Consider the following 20,296-nt stretch of genomic DNA (forward strand, 5'->3'; position numbering starts at 1 on the left):
TTGTAATGTGTTCATTAAGGGGTTAGGGGTACTTGGAATTTTTGAAAAATCGATTTTTGTTTTTTTGCATTTTCATTAAGTGTAATATCTTGAAAATGTTCTCTGAAAAGTTGATCCGATGATTACTTTTTGAGTTATTGGACTTTTAAGAGCGCGTTGACGCAAGTGGAGAGCTCGATATTTATACTCAAGATTATTTTCCCTCACCTCCTTTAAAAGCTTTTAAACCGATTTACGACGATCTCGACAATGATAATTTACTTTCAAGATTGAATCCATAATCAGAAAAAACTAAAAGCTTCAACCAACTAGTGTAAAAAATATGCCTAAAAACCGTGAATACTAGTTCTACTATCGTACAAATTGCTGAATACATATACATAATCATTATTATTGATTATGGATACCCTAGGACCTAATTGTAGGTATAATTCCCTTTGGTATGCTGAAAAATTGGATGCTGCACGTGTGAAAGTGGCAGATCAGCGCGCCAGCGAGAACACTCGGGAGCCAGAATGCTTCATTAGGCAACAGCAAATGTAAATTTTGGAAACTTGCACAATGACTGATGTACTTCTATATACCCCAGAAATAGATGACTCGGTTTAAGTAATTCAATATTTCAAATTTCTGTACGTAAATCCAATGTGAGACTTTAAACGCGTTCAAAACTATGTTTTTCGAACCGGTGACCACTGTAACTCAAAAACCGCTTAGTAAATTTTAATGAAAATTATACAGCTTCTAGAATATATAATAAACTCGGGCCTGATCGAAGGATATTTATTTTTTCAAAAATTTCAATTTTTTAAGACCAATTAACTGTTGATTTTTTACCCAAAAATCTAGATTTTTTTTCTGATGATGCCATTTAGTTATTTTTTGCAAAAAAAAACCTTCGATCAAGCCCAGGATTATCTATTTATAAAACTATTTTTTTTTATTTGATTGATTTCAGATGAATCTCTAAGGAGTTATGATGGTCACCGCCAGGATCGTTTTTTAAAACAGGGTCAACAACAATAACTTTGGAAATATTAATATTTTTTCTGAAATTTTTGTTACTTCAAGTCAAAACATTGAATAATAATGCCGTTATTTTTGTAAAAAAACATCGTTTAATAACAACAAAAAAATACTAAAAATTCTCATTTTTTCGTGCCACCAAGTACCCCTAACCCCTAAATTAACAATTTATTTTATAAATTTTAGCAGTTCATTTCACTATTTATATTTTGCACCAGCTTATTTTGCTTCTAACATATTTCAAATTTTAATTGAAATAATAATTAATTTACTAGCTTAAAATCTAATTATTTATTGATTTAAAAATATGTATTTGTGTATGGATCTTATTATTTTCAAACAGAACAACCTGTAAATCGGATAAGTGGTAGTCTTATAGTAGCATATCATTATTCTTTATGAAATCTATTTTAAAGTGATATCACCCAGTCAGCCCTTTTTAGGAAATGCCTAATAACTATTCAGTTACGGTTTAATAAATCTATTTCTAATACAATTTTGAGCGTAATAAGTTTTAAAATAGCCAGTGGAATATTTTCTGACATTCACTAATAATTAATATTATCTAAAGTTTTATCGGTAAATTTTTAAATGAGTCATATAGGATTAAATTCATTTATTATTTCTTTTTGAAAATGATTGAGATATATTGTTTAATTTCAACAAAATTTGTATTTTATCTAACTATTTGTATAATTTGATTTTAAAATAACTTACCCTACGGGAAGTTAAAAAAAATATCTATTTATTTATTTATTTACGTTTTTTAACTACATACTACGTTTTATACATTATTGACGTTGTTTTTCATATTTAGGGTAGAGCAGGGCTTGAAGATCCGCGGGTAAAAAAGTCCACCACAATTATCTCAAAAACAATTAAAGTTTAGAATTTTTTAACGATACTATTTTAAAGTAGAGAACGTAAGACGTGCAATGAGTCATCATGTTAATTCTTACGACATCGCTATCAGGAGATAAACGGCTATGTATTAATTTATATTTATAAGATGTATTGTTATTATTAATTCATAGTCATTAGTTTTTAATGCTCACATATAGGTGGAGTAAAAAAGACCAATTAAATTGTTACATTAACAAAGGTATTAACAACAAGGAAATAGTAAATAGAAAAGTATATTAAGTTATAAAAAGCAATTTTACAATAAAATTAAATTAATATTTATGTATCTATGCTAATGAATATTTTTCACAAAATACTAGATCAAAATTATATACGGTATAACCTTAGTAGAAAATGTGAGCAAGAAATTTTTATTTTGCATTGGTTATATACTTTTGCTATTATTTCGTAAAATCCATTTAAAATTTATAATAAGATTTTGTATTTGTTTGCCCGATGGATGTCCTCTTTTACCTAAGGGGTAGAAAGAAAAATATCCAAACCATATTACTAAAATTAGGAACAGATAGAAAAAATTTTAGTGAAAATAGTTTGATAATTGTTTGTTTGATGCGTATTATTTATTGTGATATAGTTCATTTGGTTTAGACCAGTGGTTCCCATCGTGGGGCTCACAATCTTAAATTTATGGAGGCAATTTTAAATGTAGAATCGGTTAAACATTTAACAAAATATGCTTCTCAAATTTAACTGAGGTAACAAAGTCGTAGTTTTCCACCTTGCTTTCCTGGATTATCTAGAAGCAATATTTATGCCTGAGTTTTCTCCCGCATTTGCCCGATTTATAAAAAGTTCAGCTTGAACTTGAATTTTTTTCATGAAACTACAACTTATCAAATATCTGAAAATGATATATGCGATAAGAATGTTCATATAAAACTATGCATTTTGAAAGACTATGTTACTGAATGCAAAAATTTAAAGGGTTCGAATAGAACCTCACTAATAATTTTGGACTTTTATTTGTAAATTTACGAAGATTAGCGAAAAATTGGGAAAATAAAGTTTCTGACCGCTTGGCACAAGTGTTTTATGCTAGTGACAAGAGTCGACTTGAAATATATAATTTATATTTTTACAAAAGTTAATTGCAAAGATTAACGTGAACAAAGTTTTACATAATCACTAATTATGACTGAAAAACTTATTGTTAGTTGTATAGCAACCAATTCAGCTGTCAATTACATAATAAAAAATACTTTTTTAATCGGTTGGCGTTCGTTGGAAGAAGGAAAATCAAAACAAACATTTTTGTCCCTCTATGCATTTTTATTTTTTTAATAGAAAAAAACATATCTTCAGCTACCAAAGATAGGGTACTGTTTATGGTGACGAAGCCGTAAAAACGCCCTGAACGTCTAGTTGAAATTGTGGACAATCTAATCAAAGCAATGATCGATTCAGATCGAGCTAGGTGCGTTTTCCAATAGAATTTTTAATGATATTATATTATTATTTGTCTTCATTGGGCATGTAAAATCTTTTGCTACTGCCCCGCAGGCCAACGCAAAACGGAACTGTGCAGACCCGTCATTCGACATCTAATGTATAATTGAACTATCAGACAATTTTGGTTTGCGTTATTATAATTGCATAATTAAAATTATTTTATATTTTATTTTGTTTAAAATTGATCAACCTTTGATAATATGCAACAATTTATGTGATTGCTATATTGTATAAATAATTATCTTGATTCATGTAAAAAAATTACACCTAGGGTAAGTTAAAACAAATCCTTGGGGCTAACATAAAATAACTATATACAGACTACTGTATACTATACAGATACTATATACTATCCTAGTTGTAACATAAAATAACTATATACAGATTCAAGTGAAGAAGATTCAATAGAATGAATAGTAAAATTGGCGCTCATTTGAATTGTGTAATGGAAGACACCATATTTTTTATTTGTATTATGGTATCAATCGTAGTTTACGGTGATTAATGATAAAAATTTATATCACAGGAGACATTAAACATTTTATTATATATTTTTCATTATAGTTTGCGCTCATGTATGAAAATAATTACATTATTACAAGTCAAATTTCTTAAATTTAAAAATATAGCTTGTTCCGGTAGATGTTACAACTAGCCCCAAGCACTGGGTAAGATGATACACAAGTCTTTTTCAAGAAAATTGTTTATTGTAAAAAGATGAACAATAATTATAGAGTTATTTTTACTTGATTCGGTAAAAATATAAATTGGATCTCAAAGTATGTTATTTAAAAAAAACTGGTACGACCCCTATTGGTAATTAAAATAATTATAATGCAAACACGCAATCTTGTAGTTACTAAAAGCGCGGACTAATACTACAAAATCTAATAATCAACACAAATAATTTGTTTATGTTTAAAACTTATTGGAGCTTGGTTAGATGTTTTTCCACATCTACCATGTAATCCTAAGCATGGACCAACTAATTACTTTTTGTTTTAATTTAAAAAAAAAACTCCTTGAATTTAAAAATAATAATTATGATGGTATTGTACCTGATTCAGTTTTTTGCTCATAAAAACGTTGTAAAATATTTTTAAACGTGAGATAATGATTCTGCATGAAAGGTGACAGAAGGCTATCGATCAAAATGGGCAATACATTACAGACCAAAATTATTTAATTCCATGCAAAAATTGTCTTTAATTAAAAAAAAAAATCCGCATTAACTTAGTTTCCAGCATTATAACTACAAGTTTTGATTTAACAAAACAAAGAAAATGGATATAATTTTGTTCCATGTTACCCCAATTAGCATTTTATACAGGCTGAGTAGAGTCAAGAAAAGGATTTATAAAGGAACGGAAACCAAATGCCCGAATAGTACAAGAAATAGCTATAATTTATTAATAAAAAAGAAATAGGTCTAAAATAACACAACAAAACCGCTTGAAATTAAAGCTCAGTAAATGAAAACCTAATATAAATTCTTTGTGCAGCATGACCCAAGCTTCAGAATCGCAATTATTAAATTTAACGAGTGGGGTGCATGGCATTGTGCTTTAAGGCAAATTGCTGGTTCTTCCCGCATCGTTATTAATCATTCGAAAATGATAATCAATCATTGTTTTGAATAATTTCAAATAGATTATTATAAATACTTACTGTAAATTCATAAGTGCTTACTAAATTGCGCTACGAGCTAAGAACTAACTGCTCTGCTAACAACTTATGTATGTTTACAAAAAAATTGTCAATTTTTTTTTAATTTGATTTTTTTGATAGTTTAGAATTTTTTTCTAAATTTTGAATATTTTTTAGAAGTTTGAAATTTTTTGGAATTTAAAAAAACGTTTTTTCTAAATTTTTTGGGAATTTAATTTTTTGAAAGTATTCGATTTTTATTGAAAATTTCAAATATTCTCAATTTTTTGTGAGAAATCTTTTTTCTTAATTTTTTCCAAAATTTAGTTCTTTTTTAAATGATCAAAAATTTCGAAAATTTGAATTATTTGAATCTTTATTTTTTTTTGAAAATTTTGTTTTTTTTTTAAAAATTTTTTCAAAATTACTAAATTTTCTGTAAATCCATTTTTTGCACACCGTCTACTCAAGCAAAATGTTTTTTGAATTAATCTAATCGGATGACCCGTTCTCTCTAAAATTTCATAATCGTTTTTACACCTTTTGCGCTCCATATCTCCGAAACGGAAAAATTGCCTTTTGCATAAACGCCTCGCGATCGTGTACGAAACGAATGATTTTTCAATCATACAAATCGGTTATTCCATACTGTCGAAGATGTCGAGAACATTTGTTTGAACCATATAAATAAACTTTAACATTAAAAATTTTGGCACGAAACCCAAAAAAAATCACACAAAATGTGTACACATTATTAAAATCTCTATAAAATATCTGATAATTTAATGTGCATATGTCTAATAAACATTTTTGACCGCCAAATGACATTTTTTTAACTTATTTTTATTGCAAGTAGATAACCGCTGTACCTGCCTACCCAAAAATTTAATCAGTAGTTCATCTTGTCAATACAAGTAAAATGCTTTTTAAATTATTAAAATCGAAAGCTCCGTTCTCTTAAAAACTGAGATACCGTTTTTTTCACGTTTTGCCCCGTATCATCAAAACGGCTAGACCTGCCTTCGCCGAAAATTAATCAACACGTCTCTCTATCAATACGAATCGAATGTTTTTTAAATTATTAAAATTAGTCATTTCATACTCTCGAAAATGTTGAGGACATTTGTTTGAACCACATGCGTAAACTTTAAAATTAACAATCTTGGTATGAAACCCAAAAAAATTACACAAAATGTGTACATATTATTACAATCTATATAAAATATCTGATAATTTGATGTACATATGCCAATAAAAATTTTTGACCGCCAAATTTTTGACTTTTTTAACTTATTTTTATTAAGAGTCCATAATTGCAAGATCTGCCTTCACAAAATTTAATCAATTCTTTATCTTGTCAATACAAGTGAATTGTTTTTTGAATTACTGAAATCGGACGCTCCGTTCTCTTAAAAACTGAGTTGCCGTCTTCGACACTTTTTGCCCCGTATCTTCGGAACCGCTAAACCAATCTTCGCCTAAAACTAATCAGCATGTCTCCTTATCAGTACAAATTGATTTTTTTTTTGAATTATTCAAATCGGTTAATGGATGTTCCCAAAATCGTCGACGAAAATTTGCATCCGCTCATACACACACACGCACACTCAAACACACACACACACATACATCCAAGGCATGACATGTTCAAAAACCTTTGAAACGTAAGTATATAAAAAATTTTCAATTTCGATTTTTTTGCGATTACTATAACTTGCTCTACGGGAAGTTCAAAAATATCAGGAATAAAATTAACTTGAAATTTCAGCTTTTATTACTTATTTAGAAGTTTTACCTATTTTATAATTTTAGTTTTAATTATATTGATAACAATCTAATAGTGATTTCTTCTTAACATTTACATTTTTTCAAGAACAAAATAATGATTAGAAGTTAAAAATTTTGCATGGGAGGCATGACATTTTGAGAAACCTTAAGGTGGGGCGTGGCCGATAAAAAGTTGGGAATCACTTGTTTAGACTGTATTAATACTGAAGGTCAAATTAAACCTTTATGCCCCGACCCGCTCTATATCAAATTTATGCTACAACACTAGGAATTATATAATAAATTCTGTTAATAAATTACTTGCACGTTAACCAAAAAATGATATTTTTACATTAAATTAGACGAAAGTTCTTAATAATCTTGATGAAACTTACTCTGAACAGAAAGATGCCTTTTCCCTGGCTTCGTCCCACAGGTTTGCAAATCCATACGGGTGCGTTGCTGTTTTCAGATCCGGCCTGATGTAGTGCTGAATCATCGCAGCCCTCACGAAGTACTGTCCGGGAATCGCAGCGACTGCATTCGGCGGCTAATTTCAAATAGTCTAGCGGTAACGCATATCCTTCTGGTCTGAAATTGATTTAAATTATTTTCAACTTCCCGCAGAGTAATTAACTTCTCGTAGGGTAATTCAGGGTAGGGCGGGGCACAATGGTTAAATTGAGTTAGAGCAATTATTATTGTGATAACCAAACCTATTAAAAATAAACAACTATCTGATTATGTTCAATTCAACTCTCAACTAATTTATCATATTAGAAATGTGTTTTTCACTGTTTTTCAAACTGTTATCACCTGGTTCTCTTTACCCCATAAGCGGTGTAAAATGGGACAAGCAAAAAGGAAACAGTTCCATGTTTTATTTTTGATCTTATGGAGATATTACGATATTATATATATATATATATATATATATAGATATATATATATATATATATATATAGATATATATATATATATATATATCCTAGGTGCATTTTTACAGAAATAAAACTGCATATAACATTGATCTAGTATTTCGTCAAAAATAATCATCAGCATAGTTGGAATAACTATTTATTTAACTTGGAAAATTGATTTTTTAACTTATTGTTTTTTATATTTACTAAAGTTTTATATTTTCTTATTAACTTCCCGTAGGGTCGTTATAGTAATGGGCCAAGAATCAAAAATGACATTTTTTGCACTTCTCGACTCCCGATTTGAATGATCTAAAAAACTTTCTGCTTGTATTGACAAAACAATTGCTTTGAGGATGAAAAATTATTACATCTTTTTTTATTTTCTATATAATATTTTTGTAATTTTGGATTAAAAATTCAAAAAATTACCCAGGCTAAGCACAGTCTAAGCGCCACTCTGGTACAAATGATTATCCAAGTGCGTTTTGGAGTGAAAATGTCGCACAGAATTATTTCCAAATGCGTTTAGACTGTGACTATACAGGAGCACTTTTTCAATTTTGTGCAAATTAGGCAACTATTTTTTTGAAATTGAATTCTAAATGAAATGACAATTGTTAATGTTCTGGAGATAAATTGATTTATGATTTACATTTGATTTGCTCAGATACAACAAGATAGCAAAAATAATGAAAGTTACAGTATTTGTAATAATATATTTGAAAACGTTTAAAATTTCTCTAATATTTCATTACGGTACAGAAAGTTCCAGCAATTTGCCTTAAGGCACGATGCCATACACCACTAGTTTTTTGTTGTTTACACCATTTCCAGGTCGAGAGAGGTTATTAAAAAAAACTGTTTAATCTAAGTTGAACTTAACAATACATCTTATAAATCAATTAAATTAAGTAGACTAAAATATATTAAGGTTTCTTAAACTAAACAACAGTGCTCACAACCAAAACAGTTAACAATGAAGGAAATTACTTTTGTTATGGATTTTCAAAAATTGACGGTTTTCGTCCGATGCGACGTCGTAAGAATCAAAGTAATGGCTCTACTTTTAAATATTGTTGTTAAAAAATTCTTAACTTTACATGTTTTTAAGATATCGGTGGTGAACCTTTTTATCCGCGGAATTTTAAGCCCCACACTGCCCTAATAGTATTCGCGCTGAAATCGAAAATGACAATTTGTATAGATCTTTATATTTCAAATATTCGTAAACATTTTGGCATACCTTAGAAAAAATTGATTCATCTATGTGTATGTGTGTATCTGTATGTGCGTGCTTATTCGTGTGCGGGTGAGGAGACAATTTCGAGAACACTGATCAACCGAATGGAATGATTTAAAAAAAAATCGATTCATGTTGATAGGGAGACATGTTGATTAGATTATGGCATAGGCAGGTCCAGCCGTTGCAAAGATATGGTAAAAAAGTGTCAAAAATGGTAATTCAGTTTTTAAGAAAACGAAGCGTTCAGCTTGAATGATTCAAAAAACATTCAACTTGTATTGGCAAAATGAACAAATAATAAAATGTTTGCAAATGCAGGTTTAGCAATTTCAGAGATACAATAAAATGTTATTTGGCGATCAAACCTAATTATTAGGCATATGCACATCAAATTAATATTAGATATTTTAAAGCGATGCTATCTGTTAACAATGAATCTCCAAAGTTTAAACCAATGTTCAATCTTTAATATATGTGATTGGATGTGTAAGCTGTACTGGGTCTTTGTGCCATATTGCAATAGTGGTTTTCGCAAATTGTGAAAAATCTGCTGTATACATCAGGTATAAAATCCGACCGCAAACCCTACCCTGAGGTACCCCGGATCTCACTGGACGTTCAATTGCAGTCGAGAAATGTGAAAAGAACGTTGTCAAAATCGGGGGATTTACCAGAAGCTGCTCCACAAATTTCATGCTAAAATTTTGATAATCTATTTTTTTATTTTTCTTTCATTTAGTCTGTTTCATCCTCATACGGATTTACAGTTGATAAACGTGGAGTAAATACTGTTTCAAAGTACTTGCAAAAGATCAACTTTTCCAATATTATTCCTAGCCCTAGAATGGTGCATGTCTTGAAGTGTTTAGTAGTTTTCCAAAGCAAGTGATCATTGAGCGATAAGTTAGATACAAAATTATTAAATGATTGGTACCTGTAAACTACGAGTTTTTCCTTAAGATGCTTGGTTATTTTATTAAGGTTAGCTTTGTCACACGGGGCACGCGTTTGTTGACATTTTTTTCTAATTTTTTGATTCTGTTTTATGATAAGTTTGATGCTTTTCGGATATTGCTCAAAGCTCTTGTTTGACATTCAAGTAGAACTAAATTCCGCTACATCTTTTATGGTTTTGGTAAAGTAGTTAATTGCATAATTTAGTTTCTCTTCATTCTTAAGTGGTAGACTGCACACGAGGTTTTCTTCAATACCATTTCAAAATCCTTCCCAGTTCATAAATTTGAAAAGGTTTGGTAGTTAGTGTACTTATGGCAGTCCAGTGTATGTAATAAGGATGGCAGAATGGTCGGAACTAAAATCGAGACATGATTAAGCTTTAAGATAACAATTCGTAATGCCTCTCACAATACAAAAATCTAGAAGGTCTAGAATCTTCTTTAGATTTCTTGTCTAGTAGGTCGGCTCTCCAGTTAAGTTGTCCAATTGGTATGTTTTAGTACCATCTTATATTAGTCTGCATGATTTGAAATTTATATAGTAAAATTCGGTATTTTCACTAATCTTGTCTTAGTAAAGTGTGTCTCAGAGATTAGCATTATATCTATCCTTTGTTGTGTTAAAAAATTATGAAGTTCTAGACGATGCCGCACTAAACCATTGGCGTTCAATAATCCTATAAGTAATGAAGCCATTAGGAGGATCAATATTTAATTACGGTCGTTAAAAGGTTGAGCATAAGGCTGATTTTCGACGAGTGTTTTCATCATTGATTTTAATTTATTAATATCACTTTGCTGGTTATTTAACAAGTCGGTTAGTTGAGTTATTCGGACTTTTTGTGTTTCGGAGTTACGTCTATAGTTACGATCAGGTCGCTAACGCATATAAAGTGCCAATTTAATTAGCGAATCATTTACGTTACGTTGATTTGTTTTTTTTACTTTAATGTGGGAATTTTCGTAGCAGCGCTTTCTTGTATTCTTTGCACCCTTTATAGTTTGCTGAATGTTTTACACACAGTATGCATTTAACACCTTCGTTTATTTTGTTTATTTATTCACAGTCCTTGAAAAAGTGGTCTCTTGCGCGTCGAAGCGGTCAATAACAATAGGATTTGGTGTATCCGTATTTTTGACATCTGACACATTGTGGTAATTCTTTAAAGCGGCGTTTGGCTGCAATAACTACTCTGGTTCTATTTAGAAATTCGATTTTGTAGAAGTCTTAATTGTTGTTTTTGCATTCAAGTTTGACTAAATATAAGGAGAGTGATGCTATCTTCATTTTATGTTTCATATTTTCAATGTTTGTTACTGTATGACCAAGCAATTCTATTTCAGGTTTTCTAATGTCCACCTTACTTTCTTTTATTTTCATCCTGGAAAGAATGTTTGTGTTTCTTTCTTTAACAGCCAAGTTGTTAATTGCCGCTGGTTCAGAAATGCTTTTCAGAATGCCATAGTAGTTATTTGTAGTGATGGGAGTGCTAAGCTAGTATCGAGGGGTAACTCCTAGTGATTTACTTAAGCATTCTGTGGAAAATGCGGTTGTTATTTTGCGATGGTTCACTACTTGCCATTCATTATTGTGAGAAATCTGATTCTGATTTTGTATATTATGATCGGGAATGTTCTGACGCCTACTTAATCACTTTTAAAACACCGACCCGGTAACACTATTACATTGATAAGATAAGGTCACTGATTCAATGAGTAATAATACATGTACCGCATAGGGTTCAGGAAAACACTAAATGAATAAATTGGAATAGTCACTTATATTTAAATTCAGTAGAACGATGTGTAATACACCGCAGCTGGCTAAAAGCTGAGTTACATAAACATATATTGTTTGCAAACTTTTTTGACACAATCTAAAATGATATTGAACCGACTAAAATAATTCAAAAACACTCGATTTCTGTTAAAAGCAAGACGTATTGATTAGTTTTTGCAGAAACAGATTTCAAAATTTTATAACAAACAAAAAATTTACATTATTAATTAATTATAAAACATTATGAATGAAAAATAAAATTTTCAAATAACCTCAAAATTAAAAAAAATGATAACAAATTGCCAAATTATAAGCAAAAACTATTTTATTTTCAAAAATTTCAAGATTGACAAAAATTGAAAAGCTCACTTATATACTTTAAATAAATAATTTTGACTTTGCCATGCAAACGTTTGTATTTTGTGTGTTCAAATTATTGCGAATATATGCCAAAAATATATTTTTGATTATAATTTCAAAGATTATTTTTGCAATATAAAACTGTAATATTTCATATTTTTATCTTTTATACTTTTATAAGAAAATTTTATTCTTAAAAATATGAGATAAAGTCCTTGACAATGCCTTCTTATTTATAAAATTAATAGAATTATATGATTGTTTATATTATACGTATTTATATTGGGTTGTTTGACGTCGCCTAATTTATAAGCTCTTACACTCCGTCTGTAAATTACAAATTATAAATTTCACAGTACATATTTATAATATGTATATTTGAAAGTAAAAAAAATTGAAACTGAAAATGTTTATAAGTCTTTACGATTCAAAGCCTTCTGAACATTTTGGCATACCTTAGAAAAATTAGATGTATATGTGTGTGTATGTATGTGTGTGTGGGCGCATACAAATTTTTCGTCGACGATTTGTAAAAAACATTTGATTTGTATTGATAAAGAGACGTGTTGATTAGTTTTTGGCAAAAGCGGGTCTATCCGTTCCAAAGATACGGATCAAAGAGAGCCCAAAATAGTAATTCTGTTTTCAAAAGAACGGAGTGTCCAATTTGAATAATTCAAAAAGCATTAAAGTAAAATGTGAACATTCGGTTCGAAATCGATTGGGATCGTTTTTCCAAAAGGCACGTCTAGCCGTTTTGGAGGTATGGAGCGCAAAAGGTGTAAAAATTGTCATACAGTTTTTGACAGGACTCAAAAAACATTTTGTTTGTGCAGACGGCGTGAAAAAAGTGCTTTTACAGAAAATTTCATAAATTTGAAAACATTTTAAAAACAATCAAAATATTCAGAAAATAAATCAAAGTTTCAAGAAAATCAAATTTTGATATTTCTCTAATATATTATTACGGTACGGGAATTTCCAGCAATTTGTCTCAAGGCACAACGCCATACACGCAACGCTGAACTGCAATTTTCTTAAATACCTTGAACTTAGTTATAAATATAACTAGTATTTAAGTAACCGATATGCGTACGTATATGTTATGGGTATCTATAATTTTGATGTTGAAATATATGAGTGAGTTCCGAGCCAAAAGACTTTTGCCTCGGGATATGTAGAGACAACATAGCCTCTGGCCTGTGCAAAAATACCTAAACATTTTTTTCCACAGTTTTGCGAAACAAAACTCTCATTATTTTTCTTACTAAAAAAATTCATGATTATCGACTGGTTAGTTGTATCAATGTTAGTGCAAAATTCTGTGATGTGTACACATTTCTAGATATAAAATACCATGTTCAATATCCACTGATGATGACATTAAATTGAATGTCGAAACGTTTGGAATTGAAGATTATTTTATAAATCTTTGCCTTTTCTTTGTTTGATGTATCGCCCTCAAGAACTCACTCATATATATATATATATATATATATATATATATATATATATATATATATTTAACTGTTTTAACAGTTTATCATTAAAATTGTATAAATATTTGCATTTGAATTTTTAAAAAAATAAATTTTAGTTATTCTGGATTTAGTACTCAAATAATTAGATATAATCTAAAATCGTAAAAAAATATATTCATTTTAAATTTATTTAGAAAATCAAGGCGATTCGCAGGTTGATTGTAATTAAATATTTTTAAATTTTCAGTTATTTTTAACGTATGTGCAATTATAATATTTGGGTTCTAAAACATTTTACTTATTTATTATGCGATATATTCTATTGAGCAAATCATGCCAAGAGAGCTAAAAAACCAAGCTTTCCATTTTTCATCATTTATTATGGACACCACTAGGTATAAAAAAAGCCTTAAGATTTTTGTTCCAAAGTAAATTTTGCTTCCTTCTTTCGTATTTGTTCCATTTCCATAACCCTAACCACGCATATTTTCAACATTCAAAATTCATCAGATGCGAAACATTTGCAACAAAAGTAAAAGTTACAATTCAATTTTTCGGAATAAACATGTCATTAAAGCACTGACTCCCCTTTTCCAATTACCATATAATTTGATTATATTTTTTAACAAGTTCCGTTTCAACTAAATCAGCTCGCAATTTTTCGTCAATAACGCCCAATAATTAATCTAATCTTTCGCAGGTTTGCTCTTATGAGATTGACACTAGATAACTTCTTCTTTGATTCCACGTCAACTTCAAACAAAAAAAATGAATACCAATAAATAGAGCTGTTATTTACTTATTTGCAGAGTTATTACGATTAGTTGTTTCTTCTGATATCACATTGCAAAACAAATATGCTTTTTGTGTCTCCGTATCCCTAGTTAAGTTAGATTGTTTATTATAATTCATTAAGTATTCTAGATTTTATATAAATAATTCCAGATTTTATATAAAAAATATAAATATTATATTATAAATTTAATTTTCGAAACTCGTTTTGGCGCCCCTAAGGGGTGCTCCCACATTTTTTATGCAAGGCAGGAACGGCCCTGTATATATATATATATATATATATATATATATATATATATATATATATATAATGAGAGGTGCGTGTCAAGCGATGGGTGCGATACATGAAATCGTTGCCGCGCGGCTGCTAGACAGATCGTAAACAAGAATGATTCATGATCATATCGCGTCGACATGTAACTGAGCCGATCAGGAAATACTCCTTCTCAGACTTGTGTTTTTAGTCTCTCAAGTTCTTTTTGTTTATGCCTAGTCCTTATTATTAGTCTATAGCTCGACACGCTTTTTCTCATCTCCCGCTCATAATAATAGCTCATCATTCCAAAACATCAATGCTCACCATTCAACCAAAGCAAAATAAAAATATTACATCAACAGAGTCGGAATAAGTATTTTATTTAACTTAATTTACTTTTCATTTTCTGTTTTTTATTTTTCAAACCTTTGCCTGGGTAAAGGTTTAGTTAATCCTTTTTACCAACCAAGATGTGCGCTTTTATAGAGGTTATATATATATATATATATATATATATATACATATATACATATATATATATATATATATATATATATATATATATATTGTAGTGGTATTCACCCTTTACAATAGTTATAAATAATATTGTAAATCGATGTAACAGTCAATATGAATAACGCATTTTGTATGACTCAACCTTGCGACATTGTACGCAACAAAGTATAGAGATAAGCAACATTGTAACGAGCCGTAACGGTCTCTGCGTCACAAACAAACACCAATGAGTCATTTCTAACGGTAAAACAGGCGAACCTTCTAGAAGAATAATTACGTCACCATCGGAGATTATAAAAGCCTGAAGAGAACAAGTCAGTGCGCACTTGTTGACTAAAAGCCAAACAGTTCACATCACTCTTATTCAAAATATCAATTGTGTATTAAGTGTAACCAAGTAATGAATTAAATAAAATTTATAAATGTCTTCAGGTGTTTAATTAAATATTTCACAGTGGTAAAGTTTATGAAAAGCAGCAGAAGAACCTAAATTTTAATTGTTGGCATCGATTGGACGCAACATAACTGTTGGTGACGGCCTCAACATAAATTGTTGTTAACCCAGGGGTGCACAACATTATTTGGTGGCAGTGTGGGATTCTGCGAATTTTTTTTTAAAAAAATGCTAAATTATTTACCATAACATGTCTTGAACATAGAATTATTGCATATTTGGAAACCGGATATTTGAGAAAAATACGCCGAAATATAGCAATAATTAGATTCAAGAAAAGGTAAAAAGCTTTACCGAAGTGGAAATATTATTGAAACTACAAAGTGAAGACTCCAAAAATCAAGAAGTAAGAAAAGAAAAAAATCGTAACAAGAAAATAAAATCAAAAATCAAGAAGTAAAAAAAGAGAAAAATCGTAACAAGAAAATAAAATCAAGAATCAAGAAACAAAGAAAAGAGAAAGTCGTAATAAGAAGAAACAGAAAATCAAATTAAGAATCAAGAAACAAAGAAAGAGAAAGAAGATAATATAAATCAAGAAAAAAGAAAAACCAAGAAATTCAAAGTGTTATAATTACAAGTGAAAAGTCAAAGGTAAAAAATAAAATAAAAAGTGTTATGAAAGAAGTGTTATAAAATCATTGTTCAAGGTTACATAAGTTCAAGTGATTGTGAATTCGAGTGAACCAAAAGGATATTAAATTAAGAAAGGATTACAACTCATTGTCAGTAAGCTTATTTTTAATATTTTTGTTAATTTTTGCGCTTCTGTTTCAGTAGTTTTTCATACTTTTCAAAAATGAATGAACTAGTCGATATGTCGCGCGAAGGTAAATTAAATATTCAAACTGCTATTGCGTTAATTCCGAATTTCAATGGGGAACCTTCAATGCTTCATTTATTACTGCTTGTGATGCATTATCGGTGGATTTGAGTCCATCAGAAGCGGAAAAATTGCTTACAGTTATAAAATTAAAATTAGACCCACAAATTTTTGCAAAGATTCAATTTATTAATTTTGAAACGTGGGAAGATTTAAAATGTTATTTAGCTAAAGAATATGTTGTAAAACGACCCATTTCTAGTTTATTAAACAAATTGAATAATTTAAAACAAAAATATAACGAAACAGTAAAAAGTTTTGGAGACAGAATAGAAGAAATTTTGCGACAAATTTATTATTCAAATATAAATTCAATAGGACAAGACGCAGCGAACATTACACAAGTGACATACGTAGAAATGAGTGTAAAAGTTTTTGAAAATGGCTTAAGAGAACCGTTAAAAACTTTAGTAAAATGCTGTCGATTTTCTGATATTAAAGATGCCATTGACTTCGCTTTGCAAGAAGAAGCTAGTCAAAATTCGTCAAATATCAGAAATAATCAAAATAATAATATAATATGTTACATTTGCAAAAAACGTGGTCATATTGCTCCACAATGTTTCTTAAATAAAAAGAATAATGCTAATTCAAATAATAACCAAAATTTTGCAATTATTTTAAAAAACACGGTCATTTAATTTTTGAATGCAGAAATCCAAATCGAAGAAATTTTAATACAAATCGAAATAATTTCAGCATGTCAAAAACTTTTATTACCCCTACCAACAAACACACACAAGAGTGCAACTATTCGCACACACATGCAGAAAATGCATCAAACGCACATACCCACAGAATGTCAAACTATGACGAAAACCAACAGACCACAAATTCCCAAACCCAAGATCCAAATTCAACTTCAACAGAAAACGAAACAATTACAGTACGTGAACTAAATGCACAATTTTTCAGTTCATTTTCAATAAACAAAACCGACGAAAAAGAAATAAATTTTAAAAACAAAAATGTTTCGTTACAAATTGAAAACAAAACTTTTTGCACAAAACCAAACAAAGAACAAGATTCAAAAAACGAAAAACAGCAATTAAAAGACAAAGACAAAATCAAAGAAAGACATGACAAAAACGTTCCAATTTTAACAACATCAAATAACGAAAGACAACAGAAAGACAAAATTTTAAACGACCCACAAATTGCACAAAAGCACGAAACGTACCCAAGAAACAGAAAAACAGACAAAGTTTTTACAAATAAACGTTCAGAAGTACAAACAAACAGAGCAAGCAAAAAAGTTGAAGAACCAGAGGTAGTCACAACTACCAACAAACATCCTTATCAGCAAACAAAATCAAAGAAATCCAACGACAAGTACACGAAACGACAACGCACATTTAAAAACGACGATTTAGAATTATTAACAGACAAAAACCCTTATGCAAGTAAATCCAAAAAACTGATGCCTCTATTTAAAGATGCATACAGAGTTGTTGAGACGAATGGTACAGGACGGATCATACGGATCAACGACAAAGGACATGCCAACTGACAACGATTTTTTTTTTGCGAATTGAAATTTACAAAACCAAAAAATGAAATTGTCAAATTGTCAAAAATAGACAACTAATTAAGTTAAATATAAATAATGAATTAAATGTTAGAAAGAGAGAGAAAAAAAAAACAAATAAATTAAAATAAAATTGTCACAACCAAAGATTCTCAAACTTTTTTTTCACAAACATTAAAATTTATAATGTAAATGAAATCAAGTTTTTTTTAAAGAAAAAAAGAGCATTGTTATATTATAAGTCATGATAATTATTGTAAAACTGTTCACTTTATTATTAATCAATGAAATGTCATATTTTGAAATATTATAAGGATGTTATATAACTCAACTGTAATCATGAAATTTTGAAAAATTCATGATATTGTTCTACAATGAATACAATTTTTGAATTTTTTTTAATTAACATTTTTTTTTTTAAATTTTTCGAAATTTTATGAAGAAAAAAATGTATTTGAAATATTATATGAACTTTAACATTATATTAATTATATCCAAACAAATAATTATAAGAAATCTGTACAATGTAATAGCATGAGCACAAACATTTTTTTGAAGCACCCGAAATGCTTTCTTTTGTGAACGCACGAGGGCGCGCGTTTTTTCGGCGGGTGAGGTGTAGTGGTATTCACCCTTTACAATAGTTATAAATAATATTGTAAATCGATGTAACAGTCAATATGAATAACGCATTTTGTTTGACTCAACCTTGCGACATTGTACGCAACAAAGTATAGAGATAAGCAACATTGTAACGAGCCGTAACGGTCTCTGCGTCACAAACAAACACCAATGAGTCATTTCTAACGGTAAAACAGGCGAACCTTCTAGAAGAATAATTACGTCACCATCGGAGATTATAAAAGCCTGAAGAGAACAAGTCAGTGCGCACTTGTTGACTAAAAGCCAAACAGTTCACATCACTCTTATTCAAAATATCAATTGTGTATTAAGTGTAACCAAGTAATGAATTAAATAAAATTTATAAATATCTTCAGGTGTTTAATTAAATATTTCACAGTGGTAAAGTTTATGAAAAGCAGCAGAAGAACCTAAATTTTAATTGTTGGCATCGATTGGACGCAACATAACTGTTGGTGACGGCCTCAACATAAATTGTTGTTAACCCAGGGGTGCACAACAATATATATATATATATATATATATATATATATATATATATATATGATTTAGTAGTTAATTTTGATGTTGAAATATATGAGTGAGTTCTTGAGGGCGATACATCAAACAAAGAAAAGCCAAAGATTTATAAAATAATCTTTATTTCCAAACGTTTCGACATTCAATTTAATGTCATCATCAGTGGATCTAAAAACAGTATGAAAATTAGTATATCTAGGTAATTATAATATATGTGGATTGGTAAAGTAACTATACAATAAGAGAAAAATTAACAAACAGCAACACTTAACAACAAACCAAATATAAAAGATAGGAAAGGTAGTATAGAATAGAATTAAATAAATAATTAAAAAATATAGGCAAAAATATATAAGTACACTCATATAAACCTACGCATATATACATATATATACACACGCATATATACACATATACACATATATATATACATATATATATATACACATATACATGTATATATACATATACACACACATGCAAACATATAATACACATACACATATACAGATACAACAATATATACCTATATATGTACACATATACATGTACGACTATACATATATAAATATACGTATATACATATATGCAACGTACATGCATATTTACAACGACGTACATGTACATGTATGAAACATACATATACTCATACCTAGTGTTAGAACGATAGTATCGATACTGAGTAAGTATCGATACTTTGATTTCGATAATGAGTACTTTTGGAATCGATACTTCGGGTCGATTCTTTTGGCGGTATCGATACTTTGCGCCGATTCTACTCAAAAAGTATCGGCTATATTTTTTGACCCCACCAAAAGTTCGACCGCATTTTATGAACACCACTCATTCTTTTTTGTCGTGGCGGCACCGCTCTTCATAGATAACGAACGAAAGAAGCGATAAGTCGAGTGCGATATGGTTTTTGTTAAAGAAAATGTTTATGAATGCCCCTAGTTCGAAGCCAATGATTAACAATAAATAAAAGAATTAAAGTTTAAGATTACGTACGTCGATAATATAATTTCTGTTACCTCCGAGAACATATGTTTATCAACGATAATAAATTTTGTATGTTATATGCAAATACCTTGTTATCTGCGAAATTGTCACGCAACCAACTTTGGTTAAATAATTTATTAAGACATTC

The 20,296-nt window shown here is 29.5% G+C and overlaps 1 protein-coding gene across 1 annotated transcript in view; it reads right to left on the reverse strand.

Annotated features, from left to right (window-relative positions):
* LOC113375812 (probable tubulin polyglutamylase TTLL2) overlaps positions 1-20,296 on the reverse strand; it is a 160,078-nt gene that overhangs the window by 75,454 nt on the left and 64,328 nt on the right. Inside the window, exon 3 of the mRNA XM_026615760.1 lies at positions 7,209-7,404. Within this exon, the coding sequence (XP_026471545.1) occupies positions 7,209-7,404 (196 nt within the window). The remainder of the gene's footprint in view (positions 1-7,208; positions 7,405-20,296) is intronic.

Source organism: Ctenocephalides felis, unplaced genomic scaffold (genome assembly GCF_003426905.1).
Source record: "Ctenocephalides felis isolate EL2017-DRISC unplaced genomic scaffold, ASM342690v1 CF-g0.4_SCAFFOLD_01886, whole genome shotgun sequence".
In the NCBI taxonomy this organism is placed as follows: domain Eukaryota; kingdom Metazoa; phylum Arthropoda; class Insecta; order Siphonaptera; family Pulicidae; genus Ctenocephalides; species Ctenocephalides felis.